Raw genomic sequence first — 19,038 nt, 5'->3', positions numbered from 1 at the left:
GAAATTCCAGATACATCAGATTTACACTTTTACCCTCATCTACATAAGGAATAACCATTTAAAAGAATATTAAAATATTTGTGAAGCAGGATTTTATCTTAGTGCAACCATGTTGACTATCTAATATAATTGTAATTCTAAATTTTGCAAAATGACTTTGCAAAGCATCTTTTATTAGACTTTCCATAACTTTTCTTGCAAGTGATACAAGACTAATGGATCTATAATTACTAGGACTATTTCTATCACCTCCCTTGTAAAGTTACTTTAGCTGTTCCTCTGGTACCTGACCATTATTAAAGGACTGAAAGAAAATTGCAGGACATAGCTCACACATCCATTCTTTAACCTCCTTCAAAACCTTTGTGAAAATACCTGGCCCAGGAGACTTATTGTTCTTTAAACTTCCAAGTTTTTTCTTAACCATCTCAGAATTAATGCAACCAACTTTGATCTTGTTGCCATCTATCAACTGTTTAAAATGTGGAGTACTGCTTAAATCTTCATTTGTAAAAAATCAAGAAAAATAATTTTATAACCCAATATCAGTTTTTACATTTTCAGTCAATGTTTTTTATACCCCTTTTTGGTATTCCACTTTCCTGTTTTACTAGCTTTTTTGACTTTCCACAACCTTCTAAGTCTCCTGTCGCATCATTCCATTTAAATTTCTTAAATTTGATTTTTCTCTTTAAGTTTTTGTGAGCCAACCTGATTTTGTTATTTGTAGTTACCTTTCTCTTTCTATAAGCAATATTTAAAAATTTTCCATATCTGATCTGGATCTACAAATAACTTGGCTGCCCAATTTACAACAAATAATTCTTATCACATCCCTTATAAATGTTCTTTTTTTTTATTTGTAGCAAAAATATAATTCTTTATCTCCATATGCAGCAAAATATTAAACGTAATAGAGCAATGACCACTTGTGCTCATGTTCCTAATTTTCTGCCTTCTCAATATATGAAGTTAACAATAAATCTAAAATAGCATTTTTTCTAGTAGGTTCATTAACTAATTGGTGAAGAAAACCATCTTAAACAGTTTACAAAAACTTTTCTTCTTCAGTTTTATTCTAGCATTTTGCGATCTGTATGTCTGAAACTAAAATCGCCCATAATTATGACTTCATTAACACCTGAAATCATAATCTCATTGTAACGTTTCTCACTCGTTTTATCAGTATCATTTAGTTCTCTGTAACAAATTATCACTGAAAGCCCTTTCCCTTTATATCAACTAATAGAAACCTAAATGGATTCAATATTCTTGTTATTATCTTTAATATCCTCAATATTCATTTTACATTTAAGGCCACTCCTCTGCCCCCCTTTAGTACTCTATTAAATAGCCTGTAACCCTGTACTTCAAAGAAATTTTCGCCATAAAAATCATCGATGTTTCACCATATTTCACTTATTCTACTTATTTCAAAATCCTGCACTCCTATCTATTTTATTTATTGTGTTTTATAGTATCACAGTAGTGATGGTTAAGCCTATCCTTATAACTACTTCTATGCTAATTTTCTATGCTGAACTTTTCTCTGCCTCTTATTCTTTTTGCATTTAATTTTTCTTGGCTGTCACTATTACTTAGTTCTATCTCCCTACAAATTAATAGTCGCACAAAAGAAGCCAGCTCCTGTTTTATTTAAATGTAAACCATCCATTATAGGTGTATGACAAAGTGATTAAGATTCTAACAACATATCCACGCCCTTTCTCAGCACAGGTAAAGGAGAATGTCTTAACGATAAGCCGACAGAAAATCTTTTGGATAATCCCTCGATCAACGACAGGTACCTCGGTGAACTGTATGACATGGATTACCAGTGCGAGTTGGTTTTCGGCGGGGAGTCGAAAATCTGCCCCTACATGCCCGTATGTAGAAAGTTGTGGTGCACGCTTCATGGAACTTACACCTACGGTTGCAGGACTCAACATATGCCTTGGGCTGACGGAACATTTTGTGGCCCTGACAAGGTAAGGTCTCGACCTACCTTTTGCATTAATAGTTGTTCTGATGTCAGTTGTTATGTACCCTGGTTGTTGTGTTTTAAACTTTTTGGTAAATAATTTGTTTGTATAACGGTCATTCTAAAATATAGGTACTGTCAATTAATAGTTTCGGATGTTCTTGTTAGATATACAGCAACCATAATGTACTATCAGATAGTGAGTATCATAAATAGTATCAGATGCAACTGTTACATTCAGTAACAATAATTTACTGTTTATTAATGTTGTTTCGGATGTTACTTTTGCGCATGTGTTAAAATCGATCATGCTTAATGAAAAAAATAATTGTGCTGCCTGAAGTAGTAAAAACGTTTTGATATACTGATTTATTAGTATTATTTTTTCTCTTGTATGTTGGGCCTGGCATGGCCTAGCGCGTTAAGGCGTGCGCTTCGTAATCTGAGGGTCGCGGGTTCGCGCCCGAGTCGCGCCAAACATGCTCGCCCTCCCAGCCGTGGGGGCGTTATAATGTGACGGTCAATCCCACTATTCGTTGGTAAAAGAGTAGCCCAAGAGTTGGCGGTGGGTGGTGATGACTAGCTGCCTTCCCTCTAGTCTTACACTGCTAAATTAGGGACGGCTAGCACAGATAGCCCTCGAGTAGCTTTGTGCGAAATTCCAAAACAAACAAACAAACTCTTGTATGTTACGTGAAATTCTATATAGATGCGCCATCTAGGGACTGAGAGTATAAATATATGTGATTTCTGTAATTACCATATTTTTAGTGGTGCCAACGGGGTGAATGTGTGAAGGTGGCGGATAAACAAAATCAAGAACCCATTGATGGTCAGTGGGGAGAGTGGCAAGAATATGGTCCGTGTAGTAGAAAATGTGGGGGTGGTGTCCAGAGGTCAGTCCGACATTGTGACAGTCCTAGGTGAGTATTTTACGTGATTTTTTTTTTTCAGATACAATATTACTTATTTTATATTTTGATTTGTGACACTACTTGTGCTAAAGGATCTAGTCGCAGTTAATTTGATAATTGTTTATATCTACATTTATTCGAATAAAGAAAAGAGACAGTTCTTATTATTACCCAATTTATCTCAATTCACCTGAGGATATTTCAGGAATTAAAAGTGTGAATATATTATGTAATGTTACCTATATTTCAAAGTCCGAATATGTAACAGCAGGGATAATGTTACCCATATTTGAATGGTGATTTGTGTAATAAAATAGGTACTATTATCCATATTTCAGCTATGAAATGTGTAACAATAAAGACAGTAATTCGTTTTAAAGCACATTGTGCTCGTATATAAAAAATTATAATTACAAAAATTTCGCTCTTTTCTAATTGTACTCTTACTATGGATAACATTTCCAGATTTCAAGTGATGACGTTTGTAATAGTATATATAATGTTGCCTAAATTTCAGTGATGCAATATATAATAATGTGGATAATGTAGCCCAGGGTTCTGTTTATTGGTTCACGAGAGCTTAAGCTACAGTGCACCAAAACTAACGAAATCAACTGTCATTTGATTTTCGGACAAAGTTTCAGGAGTTCAGTCGACTTCTTGTAAACGAAACGGAATCTACGTATTGGCGATTTTATCATTTTCCACTAATAAAGTTTTATCATCCAAAACGGTTACGATCACGTGCATTTTGACGTTCAATGACTTGTTTTATATTAATAAACTAGACTCACAGGTGTCGATAAAATTATATCGTCATTGATATCTTTCAAGAGTGTTGTGTTCTCAGTCAATTGGTCAAGTCAATGACCTATGTCAAATACTGGAAACTACAACTCATACAAAAGTCAGTATTCTCGCATCGAGTGTGTACGTACTTGTCATATTGAGAGCGCTGTAAGCTGCATTAGTGAGATGGGAAGTTAAGAACAAATCTAAATTAAATTATATGTCATACTGCTTGGTGATACATCTGTTATTAGACATTAACCCACAATAGTGATATTTTAAGGTAATTAAATACAGTGTACAGCTAAAATTTTCTTTTACACTTACTACTTTCGCTGTTACTTGAAGATCAGGAACGATGTGACTTAACATTAGTTGTCTCTAGGCGACAGAATAATGTGGCTTATCGAATTATTAGGTGACAGAAAAATGCTACCTACTGTAATATGAGTTGTTACCAGCTAACAAAATGATATACCATAACTGTTTTTAGATGCTTTCACTTTATTTTAAAACAAGCATCAGCGGTAATTGTATTAAATTATATTATAGGCCTGCAAACAGAGGAAAATACTGTTTAGGACGAAGAACTCGTTATCTTTCCTGTAATATGCACGTAAGTATTTATTACGCGTGTTTTGAAAGGCAGATTTTTGTCTGTAACATGCATTTAATTATGAATATTACGTATTATGAAAGGCAGATTTTTGTGTAAGATGACACCGTAGGTGTGAATACCACGCCGTTTAAATACTATTTATGTTTTTCTTGGATAACTACTGGATTTTCATGAAATTCTCTCGTAAAGCCCAGCAGGCCTCGAAATATTAAAATATATAAGATTCGACTTGCGTCGTGTCAGGAAGTTTAAAATCTAGAATATTAATCTAAGAACGTAGGACTGATCGTGGCCCAGTGTTTGATGTGCCAGACTTTGGTTATATTAGTCTTCAGTTCGCTGTATGTAATAGCAAAAATCATAATCATAGTGAAACAACTTTTTAGTTTGAGTGCTTTACAAGGTTGGCTATCAGATCCCACCATTCAGTAAGAAAAAAATAACCCAAGATGCAGTTAACTAGCTGCCCTTTCCTCTAGTTCATCTGTATAAAATTAGGAACAGCTAACTCGTTTGTAGCTTTCTGCAAGTATCCAAAACAAACAAATTCATAATTTTTCAAAATATTAACGTTTCTCTGTATTCATTGTAATAACATGATATGCCTCAGAGTATCTTCATAACTTCTTTTTTTTTTTTTGCTTTTTTTCACTAGCCATGCCCTTTTGGAACTCCTGATCCTCGGGCTGAAGAATGTTCCTTATTTAATGGAATGACAATGAACTTCCCCGGGCTGCCCTCTAACGTCAAGTGGCTTCCATATTATTCAGAAGGTAATTAATGGTGTAATATATTATTTTGTTTTGTAGTAGCTAGCATCAAACGAGTGTGGTTGTCTTTGTTTTTTGCTCTCACACCAAGAAGTTTTCTCTTGCTCAAGTAACAGAGTTCTCATTGGAAATGTTAGTCACGTTAATAACTTCAACTGTTGAACTAAGAATGTCAGTTTAAAGTAAATGTATAACCATTGAAAATTCGAAACAGTGTTTAGAATACTTTAGTTTTTCACATTTATGATTTGGAACCGTTTAGAATATTATTTTTTACACTTTTAAATGGGAATAGACTTTGTATTTAAAATGTTTTACATCTGCAGCGTTGGTGTTTTACAATGACACTGTTTTGTAACAGTATTGTTCCCCAGGCAATTGTAATATTTAACAAACTATTAACATTGTTTAGAAAGAGTAAATTTTAACTATTTTTAGATTGTGAGAGGTTCTAGGATCGTAGGAAATACAGCAACACATACATTTTAATCCTTCTCAGAGTCGAAACTACATGTAGTGTTGTTTGAAACATTATTATTTTTGTCCAGATCGTACTGAGGCTTGCAAGCTTTATTGTCAAGATCATGAAACATCTGCTCACTTCCTCCTGAAAGACCGGGTCACAGACGGGATCCCCTGTTGGGAGGAGTCATTCGATGTGTGTGTGAACGGTGTGTGCGAGGTAACATTTTCTACACGACTCTTCAGTTTGTACATTTGGTGTAACATTGGGATTATTGACATATTGGTTTGAGAACTTATTAACATTTCGTTGGGTCTTTATCTTTATCTGTCAAATGATTTGGTTTGGTTTGGTTTATTTTGAATTCCGCGCAAAGCTACATGAGGGATATGTGCTAATCGTCCCTAATTTAACAATGCGAGATTAAAAGGAAGGCAACTAGTCATCACCACCCACCGCCAACTCTTGGGCTACTCTTTTTTACCAACGAATAGTGGGATTGACCGTCACATTATATCGCCCCCACGGCTGAAAGGGCGAGCATGTTTGGTACGACAGGGATTCGAACCCACGATCCTCAGATTACGAATCGAACCCCGTAACCACCAGGCTATGTTGGACCCTGTCAAATGACAAAATATAGAAAGATGAATACGGAATAAGTCGAAACGGTATTTTTTCTTTTTTCATCTGAAGGTAAGTTAAATCTTCTTGTCAAGGTTATTAATTTTTGTAAAAAACACTCTTTGACTGAATCGGTGCTTCTAAACAAAAGTAAAAAGCCTTTTTCTTGGTACTGTGTTAGGAACTGTCACACATTTGGTAACTAAAATAACCAATAAACATTCCACATGTTATCCTTGAAAATAAAGTAAACTGGTACGACAAAGTGTCTGTTGCTGGACGTAGCGTAGTGGGTTAGTGTGCCCGATTTGTGAATTTGATGGTTTGTGACCCCCTGCTGCAAAAACACGTTCCGCGCCTTTGGACTATCGGTGCATTTATAAAAGACGTCCAAGCCCCACTATTTTCTCAGACAAAAGTAACAGAAATGTTGGCGGTGAGCACTGGACAATCTCTAGTTTATCAATCTATTGGACGATTATGTACAATTAGCCCTCTGTATCTATGTTTGCTATTCTGAAACATATGAATAAAATATTAATCTTATTTACATAAATAATTTGACTGTTTTAAACACGTACTTTTATATTTTTCGTTTTCACTTGAAAACAGAGTTTGCCGTATTATAAGAACAATACAAATCGCATTAACGTTTTATTACTGTTTTATCTCTTAGCGGAATCAACAGCCATGACTATTCTAGTTCCAACTGTAATATACTCTTCAAAAAAAGAAACGCAAAAGGCAAAATATGAGACAAATTGTTAACGAGTTTATTCTGGGTAGTTCTGTATGACATGTGTGAAACTTTGTACATTCACTGCTGAACATCCAAAGTTTGCAAAGGCGAAGTCCACGCTCACTAGGTGAAGTTTAATATCACTCAACGTCAATAACGAGTATGCCCCCCGTGAGCATCAATAACTGCTTGGCATCTCCTGCCCATGGAAGCGATGAGATGACGAATCACATCCTGTGGAATGGCGGTTCACTCAGCCTGCAAAGCGGCTGCAAGCTGAGGTAGAGTTTGCGGTTGAGGTTGTCGCCGTCGCAGACGTCGGTCCAACTCGTCCCAAAGATGTTCGATGGGGTTTAAATCTGGTGATCTTGAGGGCCAGGGAAGAACGTTGATGTTGTGGTGTCTCAAGAAGACAGTGGTGAGTCGGGCTGTGTGAGGACGGGCGTTGTCATGTTGAAAAACGTCGTTGACGTTCACCATGATGGGTTGCACATGGGGCCTAAGAATCTCGTAGAAGGTTGCGTACGGTATGATCAGAAATCCTACGCAGCCCTGGTATGATTGAGGCAGTAGACGTCGCAGTGGTGGTTCTATCCCGAAGGTGACGTAACCGGATGTTGCGATCTTGTGCGGGCGTGGTCACACGAGGTCTGCCAGATCGTGGACGGTCAGGAGTTGATCCATGTTGTTGGTGACGATTCCATAGCCTTATGATGGTGCTTTGGTGGACATTCACAGCTCTGGCAACATCTGATCGAGATTCGCCTGCTTCCAATCAACCAATGGCGTTGTTGCGTTGTGCTTCAGTCAGTCTTGGTGTAACTGTATTGCGTATCGGTGGCTTAACACTGAGCTATGGAAACCGAGAACCCGTCACTTTTATAGGGATTTTGCACATGTTGCACTTGCAAAACATGCAGATCTCTCAAACAAATTTATTGGAGACGCATGCGTTTTGGCGAAAAATCCGATGTTTTCCTCCGTTTTCAAAGTGCACAACTTTTATTGTCATTTTTGTCTGACAATCAGCGCCTTAACACGTGTAACATCACATACTCTGAGCTTGTAACGTTATTACATAGATTTATCTTTAAAATAACAAAAATATCCCTTTTGCGTTTCTTTTTTTGAAGAGTATATGTTAAAGGTGAAAAGTTAATAACATTCTCGTATTTAAATCCATTCTGGAGAAATTATTAGGGTTAGCTTTTGACGTTGAACTCGTGTTCTGATTTCATTTCAATTCCTCTACGATGTTACCGTTTCGCTTGGTGCGTAACTTTGAACAAAATATCAAGTCTTACAAATAAGCCACCCTAGTGATATATCGGTATGTCTGTAGACTTACAACATTAAATAAACCGAGTTTCGATATCTGTGGTAGGAAGAGCACAGATAAACCATTGTGTAGCTTTGTGCTTCACTTCAAAACAAACTTCCAGATAATATAATGATGTTGGGCATGTGCTTCAGCTGCATTCCCGTTCCTTGATTAATGTTACCATTTCGTTAAGTGCCGTACGTAACTTTGCACTGGACATCCGGAAAATTGTGTTGATTTTAGAATTTGTTGTGATCTCGTATTAAGTAATGTAAATGATTTTACAGCTTTCTTTGTAATAGTGCACTGGTTACAATACTGTTAATTATGCTACTGGTCATAATAAATTTGATTTTAGAATGCTGGTTGTGATCGCGTGCTGGGATCAAACAAAACCTTAGATCGCTGCGGAATTTGTGGAGGTGACAGTTCCACCTGCAAGACAGTACATGGACACTTCAATGAAGTCAAATATGGTAAGCCAAAATAGCTACGTTTCCCAGTGAAATATGTCAAATATGATAAATTAATATATTTATGTTTTCAGTTCATGACGTATAGCAAAGAGCTTTTTTCCTTTATTAACCCGAACTTGATATAATAATCGATTTTTTTTTTAAATCGTGCTGATAAATCTTGTTGGAAATTGTGAATTAACTGTCACATAAGTCTGCTTTTGGTAAAAAGGGAGAAAGTTAAAGATATCCCACACAAGCATTTGGTTAAATGTGAACTGGATTTTTACGTTAAAATTTTAATAACATATCCTTCAAATTAACGATAATCTTAAGATAGATAATGATTGAAACCAAGGAGAGTTTCAGTATTTCGTTATATGTATATTTTTAAAGAGATGCCCAAAATTGAAATAGCGATATAATTCCGTTTTGTAATGCTGTTGGTTTTTTTCCTGACCTTAAATTTCATTTCGTAATGTCGCTAGTAACCTTCCTTCGTAATTCGACCCCCAGCGGCACAGCGCTATGTTTGCAGACTTATATTACTAAAAACCGGGTTTCGGTACCCTTGGTGGGCAGAGAACAGATGGTCAGTTGTGCGAATAACAAGCAAACCTTCAGTTTTACTTTGTGACATTGCTGCCTTCCCACTTCAGAATGGATAATTCGGTTTTTGACATAGATTTGAGAACTGATTTTTAAGTATCACATAACAAACAACAAAACGGTTCGATTGTTCTCTGTTTAAGTTTTCTTGTTGCTCTAGGTTACAACTCTGTTGTCATGATTCCGGCTGGAGCAACTAACATTGAAATTCTTCAGTATGGTTACCAAAACTCTCATCTGGATGACAACTACTTAGGTAACTATTCCATGTACCTAATGACATTTTTTTTAGATAAGTAATCTTTGTGAGTAATTACAACAATTTACATAGCTAATCCATGTACCTAATTGCAACTTCTTGTGTAGCTAATTCATGTCCCTGACAAAACTCATGCGCACACACACATACAAGTTGGGACTGCGAGAAGAAAATCCTCGTAAGCATTTTTATAATAGCATGTTACTGGTGGAAGAAATGCTAGTGTATTACCATAAATTTCATTTTACCTTCTTCGTTATACCAGACTTGTGTAGAGGATGTGGTTCTTGGTATCCTCCTATACCTTCTGAAACGTTCCGTTTGATACCAAGTGCGTGCGCGCACACACACGCACACACACACACACACACACACACACACAAGTGTGTAAACAATGTGTGAATGTAGTGTTCTGTGTCTAGCTGCATGAAGTATGTAAACGAGATGTTTCATGTGTTTGTAACTAGACTCAGTCATGATGTTCTGTGTGTGTTTATCTACATGAAGCGTGTAAAGGTGATGTTCTGTGTTTGTAACTAGACTCAGTCATGATGTTCTGTGTGTGTTTATCTACATGAAGCGTGTAAAGGTGATGTTCTGTGTTTGTAACTAGACTCAGTCATGATGTTCTGTGTGTGTTTATCTACATGAAGCGTGTAAAGGTGATGTTCTGTGTTTGTAACTAGACTCAGTCATGATGTTCTGTGTGTTTTATCTACATGAAGCTACATGAAGCGTGTAAAGGTGATGTTCTGTGTTTGTAACTAGACTCAGTCATGATGTTCTGTGTGTGTTTATCTACATGAAGCGTGTAAAGGTGATGTTCTGTGTTTATAACTAGACTCAGTCATGATGTTCTGTGTGTGTTTATCTACATGAAGCGTGTAAAGGTGATGTTCTGTGTTTTTCTGCAGCTCTTTTGTCACACAACCAGAATTACCTGCTAAACGGTAACTTCACTGTCACTCCTTTCAAAAAAACCATGAAGTACTTTGGCGCAACCTTAGAGTACAGTGGATCAATCGCTGTGGTCGAGCGAATAAACTCTTCGAAACCACTTAAGAAGAAATTGTATGTTCAGGTGAGAAAATAGGACACACTAATCTCAATGTTCAATACAGAACTTAATAAATTTTAGATGTGTGTAGTACTATCCTAACAATGTCTTTTGTATCATAATTTATAAACCTTAATTATTTTAAATTCAGTTTCAATGTCAATTGTTAAACAAGCTCGATTCATTTATTATTGAGTTATTACCTTTTCAACTTAATGGAAAGAGGGTCGATAATTTGTATGTAATATTCTGTGGTAAAACTGGAATGGACAGGCAAGTGAAGCGTGAGAAAGTACAAAACAAATAATATTTAACTATAATATCACGGCACAAATTTTCTGCTACATCTTTAACTTTTGGTCGGTTTTCCTCTATCATCATTTTTACACGGCAAGACTTTCTGGATGATGTACAACAAGAGGCTGATTTATACAGACTCTATTCTAATTTAGTTCTTGTTTAGCCCGGACCTATATTTAACTTCATGTTAAGACAGAACGCCGCATCAGGAGATAAGTCTTGTATTCAGAAACTAGAACATTCAGCATCTCTACAGACCTACATGTGTTAATTCTGTCATGAGACTTTTGTTGTTTTGAATTAAGCACAAAGCTACACAATGGGCTATTTGTGCTCTGCCCACCACGGGTATCGAAACCCGGGTTTTAACGTTGTAAGTCCGCAGACATACCGCTGAGCCACTGGGGAGCAGTGTCATGAGACAAGTCTCATTATCTTCAAAAGGAGAAAGCAGAATACACAGACCTATCTGTATTAGTTCTATCAAGAAAAGTCTCATTTTCAAAAGGGGGAAACCAGAATACCCAGTATCTCTATAGATCTACCTGCATTTGTTCTGACATTCTTCAACACTCCTAAAGCGTTATAAAATTTTGTCCGATTGAGAACTACGTTTGTCATTTCATTACAGGTTCTTACTGTCGGAAGTCTTCGTCCGCCTGACATTCGGTTTGAATACACCGTATCTCTACAGATCTACCTGCATTTGTTCTGACATTCTTCAACACTCCTAAAGCGTTATAAAATTTTGTCCGATTGAGAACTACGTTTGTCATTTCATTACAGGTTCTTACTGTCGGAAGTCTTCGTCCGCCTGACATTCGGTTTGAATACACCGTATCTCTACGAGATCAAAATAAGTACCGGTGGGATCTGGAGAAATGGTCAAGCTGTTCTCACTTGTGTGAAGGTGAAATAAACGTTCTCTCTAGTATCCTAAAGTCAGAATCATTCATAAAAGCTGTTCTCATTACCATAAACAGTACATAGGTAGTGAACATGAAATAGAGAGCTTCGTGTTACATTTATTACAAGCAGTTTTTTTACCAAAAGATATCGTGATGTTAATTTGTGTTACTAGTTTATGAGAAGATAAAGATGTGACGTTACTTTGTGTTACTTGGTTGCTTGTTAGTGGATAAAACACCGTCTTACTTTGTATTACTTACTGGGCGTGATGCTGTTTTGTGTCAGATGCTGACTTGGTAGGGAATAAAACGCGTGTTGTTACTTTGTGTTACATACAAGAGATCATTAGAAAAAAAAACACAAAATCTACATGTCATTGACTTGATAAAATAAGAAATAGAATTTGGAGATATTTTTCTTTGCACGCTGTAAAATTCGTAAATTGTTATAAAGATGGTTTCTGCTGGAAATTTATATCCTTAGAATTAGTTGTATAAACAGAGTTTCTAGGGGTATTTTGCCTCTCGTCGCGCATTCTAACTGGCGAGTTCTACTGTTAAACAAAAGACCTCTTGGACAATGACTTGCACGAGACAAAAGATAGGTTTAAAATGCTATTTTTTAAACACACCTCTGATTTTAAATTTTCCATGGACAAAATAAGAAAAATGTGGAAAACAAAACATTTGTAGTTAAAATAGGTTTTATGACAGATTTTAGGCTTTGTAATTTCTAAATGTTTTGCTAATCATTTTAACCATAATATAGGTTATTATTTGATGTTTTGTATTTTTGAAACAGCTGAAATGCGTTTTATTTTTGAGATAACAGGTGAAACGTTTCAGCGTCCTGTGTGCATAAGAGTCTTTGACAACCAGGTAGTCAACGACAACCATTGTGATGCTACTGACAAGCCTTTAGAACTGGCCAAAACTTGCAATGACCACTGCATTCTCAGGTATTTTATACAAAAATTCTGGGTCAACCCAATCAAGTAAAACACAAAACTTTTTTTATACATGTTAAAGTTGTATTTGGTTAAGACTTAAGAAATACTATGACTAGCAGATGTTAACTTATTAACTTTATTAGTTTGAACGGCTGTTCTTGAGGATCGAGGGTTTCAACCTGATTTGTGGTACATCTTAATCCTATAAAAATACTATTATCGTCTGGTATACTAGAGTTAGGAAACAAATCTATGTATAAAAATTCAACAAAACGTTTAATAGTGAAAAAAATACCCAATCACATTTTTTGGTTCTATCCATTATTTTGATTTTTTTTAATGCTAAACACGTTAGAATACTACGTTATTACACACACAATGGGTACGTAATGAAATATCTAATAAATTGACCTATTTTTCTTTAGTAAGTAGTTAAATATTTCCATCATCCAAATCTTAGTGTACGCAATGTCACGTTGTTATGACTGTGGTGATTAATCAGGTTGTTATGATGTTACAACAAGTAATAAAAAATTTACGAACTTTCGTTCATCCGAAATTATTAAATTGAAATCGTTTAAATAACTCGCATTTCTAGCTGATATGTTTTTAATAATTTCAGTTTCGTAAAGTTTTCCGAGCTGTCTATATTTTAATTAATCGTAACCACAAGGGCCTTTTATGTATATCGGCTTTTCCATCTGGTAGTACGTTTTGACATAATGTTGTTAGCTATGCATATCGTTATGGCTTTATTTTTGAACTGTAATGATATATAAGAGGATTTATAGCCTACTGTATTCAGTATTTACCAGAACAAGGAATATGTTTCAGAGCTGTTGATACGTTGTTGTAACCAGTATTTTTAAATAAATTCTTCATTCTTGTGTTTCGAACATAGATGGAATTTCACCGTAATAACCGAATGTTCTCAGCAGTGTGGCCCAGGTACTAGACAGCGAGATGTTAAGTGTCTTCAGGATTTTACCAACAACACAGTTCAACAGGTTAACACCCAATTCTGTGGCCACCTTGTTGATAAACCACGTGACACCGAACAGTGTGAAGGAAGTTGTCCCAAGTCTCAATGGATATTTGGAAATTGGTCGGAAGTAGGTTTTCTTACTTTTTTTAACCCGCAAATAAGCGACGTGTTTACATACTATCTGGTATAAGACAACGTGTTGCATCATATTACTGCCAGTATTGGTAGTGGAGCCATATATGGTAACATATTATGTCAGATGCCGTTAGAGTGCGCAACATATTGTATGATATTACAATCAAGTATCGATAGAAGGGAAACATATCTCATCTTACTATCGTCCGGTACCGTAGAGGGCGTCACATACTGAGTAATTTTATGTTTTTACCGGTTACAACTCTTGTTATAAAATCTGACCTTACTCATTCACAATGTAAAAACATAAGGAACCTCATCAATGAATTAATGAAATTAATTTCAATATTGATGATTTTTCTGCGTGTGTTTGTTTTGAATTTCACGCAAAACTACTCGAGGGCTATCTGCGCTAGCCGTCCATAATTTAGCAGTGTAAGACTAGACGGAAGGCAGCTAGTTATCACCAGCCACCGCCAACCTTTGGGCTACTCTTTTACCAACGAATAGTGGAATTTACCGTCACATTATAATGCCCGACGGCTGAAAGGGCGAGCATGTTTGGTGCGACCGAGATTCGAACCCGCAACCCTCAGATTACGAGTCGAACGCCTTAACCTACCTGGCCATGCCGGGCTATTCTGCATGTGTGTAATTCGTATGTTGTTAGGAATCTTGCAGCTAACAAAGTGATCGACCGATAAGAAGTATCGTGGATAACTAGTTTAGGAGCGTTATAATATGACGGTCATTCCCACTATTCGTTGGTAAAAGAGTAGTCCAAGAGTTGGCGATGGGTGGTGATGACTAGCTGCCTTCCCTCTTGTCTTACACTGTTAAATAAGGGACGGCTAGCGCAGCTAGCCCTCGTGTAGCATTGTGCGAAATTCAAAACCAAACCAAACATTGTAAAATTTTCATTTTAAACTTGTACACCAATGTCGCTAGCTGTTGGATTTGTTGGTTTTAATACAAATAACCTGTTACTATAATTTACCCTTTCCTCTAACTCGCAGGCACGCATTGATGTAACATTACAAAAATAGTTAGCATATGTATTCGCAGTTGGATAGAAAAAATTTCTATCGGAACTTGGAGTTTTTAGGAAATTCTTACACGAAATTATATTCTAATAAAAAAAAAAAGGATAAAAGCAATTACTTGTTATTGAAGAAATTGTGTTTTTAGTAAGAAATTTAGTCGAAATTAAATCGAGTTTAAAAATAAATTTTGTTAATAGCGTATGAAAATTCAAATGTTGGGGCTTTTTGATAACTTTTATGTGTTTAGGTTTCTAAGATGCAGTGTTTTATTTTACATTTTGTCTTTTATGAAACAGATTTGAAATTTTCTTTTATATTGGCACATTTTACCGTTTTTAATAGACAATTATTTATTCTTCACTGTAGTGTTCTAAATCTTGCGGTCGTGGTGAGAAAACAAGAAGCGCCACCTGTGTGGATCAAAATGGCCTAAATCGCTCTGAATCTCGATGTGAATTAACGGAAAAAATAACAAGGCAGGAATGCAATATCGATTCTTGTCCGCAGTGGATGACCGGAGAATGGACAGAGGTTTGTGACTCTCCACTCCATAATTATAGACTCAGTAACAATAATAAACGTAAAATAAAAATCTTACCCGGTGAACATTTTGTTACCCATACTTCTTTCTTAACGCTAAAGAGTTTATTGAAACAAAACTTCCAATATTTTGTTCTTTCTGTGTATATATTTAGGTCTATGTGGTGTACTCTGGGTGTGTGTGTGTGTGTGTGTGTGTGTGTGTCCTGGTCTATGTGGTGTACTGTCTCTGTCCAGATTTCTATTTGCATACATTCAACTTTTAGTGTGTTTGTACGTGATTTAGTGATCAGTATTCATGAATGTTATTCGTGGCTTTTCTGACCTACTGAGTTGTGAATATTAAGATTTATAGTTCAAAAGCCGTTTCTGCAAAAATGTTGCTCTGAATTTTTGGGCCTTGTGTGTGTACTCTAAAAGTGAATGTCGAATCCCAATATTCGATTAGAGTAGCCTAAGAGATGGCGGTAGGTGCATTTTACTATTTCCTTTCCCTTTATCGGTTAAAAAAATATGGACAGCTATGCACAGATAATTCTTTAACTTTACGTGAAAGTTTTAAAAATCATTAATACTTCCTAGTGCTCAGCCACTTGCGGTGAAGGAATGAGAACACGTTATGTCACGTGCCATGACTTTCGCAATGACGTAGAATTTCCGGAACCTTCCTGTGACCAGAAATCTCGACCCACAGATCTCGAAGTGTGTAATTCTAAACCTTGCGGATCTTGGAGAACTTCTGAGTGGAGCCAGGTAAGGGGTGATGGGGTTAAGTCTTAACCAAATTCAATTTTAAAACTGTTGCTATATTCGATTTTCGTACCGAATTTAAACAGCCACATTACAGTCCTAACCTTCTCAAAGGAAGGTTTATTTACATGGTTAATAAAACTGTAGGAAAACGTGTTCTTTAGTAATTTCTAATATAAAAACGCTTAATTGAAGGTTGCATCCCGACACTGAAGAGGGGATAGCTTTAACACAGAGTATCACTAGGTGCAATTAGGCTTAAATATTCAATTTAAAGTAGCAAGTGCAAGTTTGAGCACAGTGTTCTTCATTTGGGGTGTCATGGGAAGCGTGAGGTACTCCCTTTTATATAGAATCTTGCCTTCTTTTGGTGTCAGTGAGAAACACACACCTACAAAGCACCTCAGAAGAGCCACATAAAGAATCAACTATCTCCAGAAAATACGAGGATATGCAGAAGCATGTGATGTCCAGTCACTTTTTGATATATAAAATGTACATTAAACCAGTCTTTGGATACATTTGGACACTTTCAATATGCCACAAGATTTATGCACAGAGCTAGAGTCCATGCAATCCAAATAAATGAAAATCGCTCAATGCTAACCGGGACCTAAAGAAAATAAACAAGCTAAAAGCAGGTAAAGATTTACCGATCTCGCCACAGCACACTTTAAGAAAGCAGAATAATTTAATAACCTATCCGAAAATTCATCAAACTACCCGAAACCCTAGATTTCTGGCATAAATACATCTTTCCTTCCACACTTTCAAAATACGCACGCACACGCGGACAAACAAACTTCCTTGAAGTTGTACCACTTACAGTCTACCTGATCATTGACTCGGAACGTTCAAAGAACTTTTTTAATTTAATGATTCATCCCGATCACATGGCGTCATTCAGTCTATTCTCAAGGACCAACTCTACACCACATCCATAGGTTTCCGTATCAATCTCATCTAGAGGAACCTTTCAACATCTACACTAGCATCGTCTTCCAGGACTGCTCTCCCAGAAGCTTCTTCCATTCCCTACTTTAAACAGTGACTTCAACGTGTTAAAACAAACTTTACTTTCAGTGTTAATGTTAAGTTTTCATTTCTATTTCTTCTTTAGTTTTCATTTCTCTTATTAGCAGATTTGAGACTTATTATTTGCATTTTTATCGTACAAATCATCGTCACTCCATATCTTATAAAATCTGTATGTTCTACTATGTGCTACAATACTTTGTAAAAACTTTTCATATCTCACCCTGCTTGTAAAAACTTGTTATTTGCGATATTACATATTGTTGTCTTGTATATACAATTAAAAAAACAAAAAACCCGGTCCTCTCTGAGTTGTAACGCTCAACTGCAGGTGTGGGCATGCGCACTGTGTCACCCTCCCTTACTTGATGTTCGCTTCGTTGGGTCTGACAAAATCTTCCGAAATAGCCTGCGAAAATATTTATGATTCTTTTCCCAAACTCTTCTCTCCTTTTCTCGTCTCTCTCTCTCTCTCTCTCAACACCAGCCAGCTAAAACAACTTGACCAAAACCTCTCCACAAACAACACAGCAACCAAGAAAGGAATGAAGGGAAAATCTCGTCCACCCCTGGATCAACACCTAGATCACTTCTAAGTCTCTTATTACTTTGTTTGGAGCCGGTAATCTTTAAACTTCAGGTACTGGAGAATAAGAAGGCAATAAAAGATTTCTTAATTGGGCAATCACTTTGCATAGACATGCCCCAATCCTGTGAAATAAGGGCAGGGTTTCTGTATTTCTTCCACAAAAAATGTTTTCACACAAAGAAGTTTAGGTTCAAAACAGCACTATTTAATAACACTAAAGGTAAAAATGTAAATACGTGGATATTATTTGACTGTTCAGGATGATGCAAGTGAGTGCTCAATGGACTAACTGATTATAGGAACGGATTTACTAATATATATTTATTTTAATATCGGTATTTGTTTTAATTAAATATGTGTATTTAGAAATGCGTGTAACTTAAATTGTTAAATGTTTTATTGCGAATTTCTGGCCTATTCCCTAAATTTGTAGAAGATTCTCGAACGTAAGTATTAACAATGTTTCACGAAACCACTAGTGCATTTTCAAGTATTGTTGACAATTAAAGTTTCGAGAATCCCGGTACAAGTTTATAAATTGAAGCGCCAAGAGTCAGTTCTATACAGTTGGTTTACTACAGTTAGTTTACTATAAACCTCGAACGCTGTAACTGATAAACTCTTATTATTCGGGAAACTACAGCTATTTGGCCAGGAATGTTTATAAATTTTGAACATTACAAACCATTTAACTACAGTGGATTACCATCCGACGTTAGTATTTCGACAAAACATTAGATGACTTCACCGGTGAAAACTGCCCCTTAAGTGAACTCGGAATTGGTTCACTCATCGTGAACTGTTGATAAAATGTTTAGTTCCAGACCAGATAGAAGACTCAGTATTGTTTGTAAATTTGTAAATCTTTCATATATAAATCATGTTTTAGTAACTATTTGTAATAACTGTTATTATAAACTGTATTGTTGTTTTGATATTAAAATATATTTGTGTTGACATGTATCATAAATTTGATACATATCGACATTTAATTCATTTTTAAACTGGAATTAGAATTTAACTCAATTTCAGATTGTTTCTAGTCGTAATACGTAATATAATAAATCGGGCAAAAATACTTATCATTCTTTAAAATTCCGATATATTTGTACAAAAGATATGCTACAAGGGTTCTGCTTGAATAGACACATTGATTTAATTTATGGTCTGAAATAATTGTCATGGTACCCTGTGAAGTACCTT

At 36.0% G+C, this 19,038-nt stretch overlaps 1 protein-coding gene across 2 annotated transcripts in view; it reads left to right on the top strand.

Annotated features, from left to right (window-relative positions):
* LOC143239524 (A disintegrin and metalloproteinase with thrombospondin motifs 20-like) overlaps positions 1-19,038 on the top strand; it is a 102,913-nt gene that overhangs the window by 47,889 nt on the left and 35,986 nt on the right. For both annotated transcript variants that reach the window (XM_076480679.1, XM_076480678.1), the window contains exons 10-22: positions 1,733-1,988; positions 2,753-2,904; positions 4,237-4,300; positions 4,959-5,076; positions 5,622-5,755; positions 8,579-8,696; positions 9,445-9,540; positions 10,458-10,624; positions 11,687-11,810; positions 12,641-12,767; positions 13,660-13,870; positions 15,288-15,452; positions 16,044-16,214. In XM_076480679.1, coding sequence (XP_076336794.1) covers positions 1,733-1,988; positions 2,753-2,904; positions 4,237-4,300; positions 4,959-5,076; positions 5,622-5,755; positions 8,579-8,696; positions 9,445-9,540; positions 10,458-10,624; positions 11,687-11,810; positions 12,641-12,767; positions 13,660-13,870; positions 15,288-15,452; positions 16,044-16,214 — 1,903 coding nt within the window. The remainder of the gene's footprint in view (positions 1-1,732; positions 1,989-2,752; positions 2,905-4,236; positions 4,301-4,958; positions 5,077-5,621; positions 5,756-8,578; positions 8,697-9,444; positions 9,541-10,457; positions 10,625-11,686; positions 11,811-12,640; positions 12,768-13,659; positions 13,871-15,287; positions 15,453-16,043; positions 16,215-19,038) is intronic.

Source organism: Tachypleus tridentatus, chromosome 13, assembly GCF_004210375.1.
Source record: "Tachypleus tridentatus isolate NWPU-2018 chromosome 13, ASM421037v1, whole genome shotgun sequence".
Classification (NCBI taxonomy): domain Eukaryota; kingdom Metazoa; phylum Arthropoda; class Merostomata; order Xiphosura; family Limulidae; genus Tachypleus; species Tachypleus tridentatus.
The sequence above is the reverse complement of the archived record's forward strand: the minus strand, read 5'-3'. Positions and strand labels throughout refer to the sequence as shown.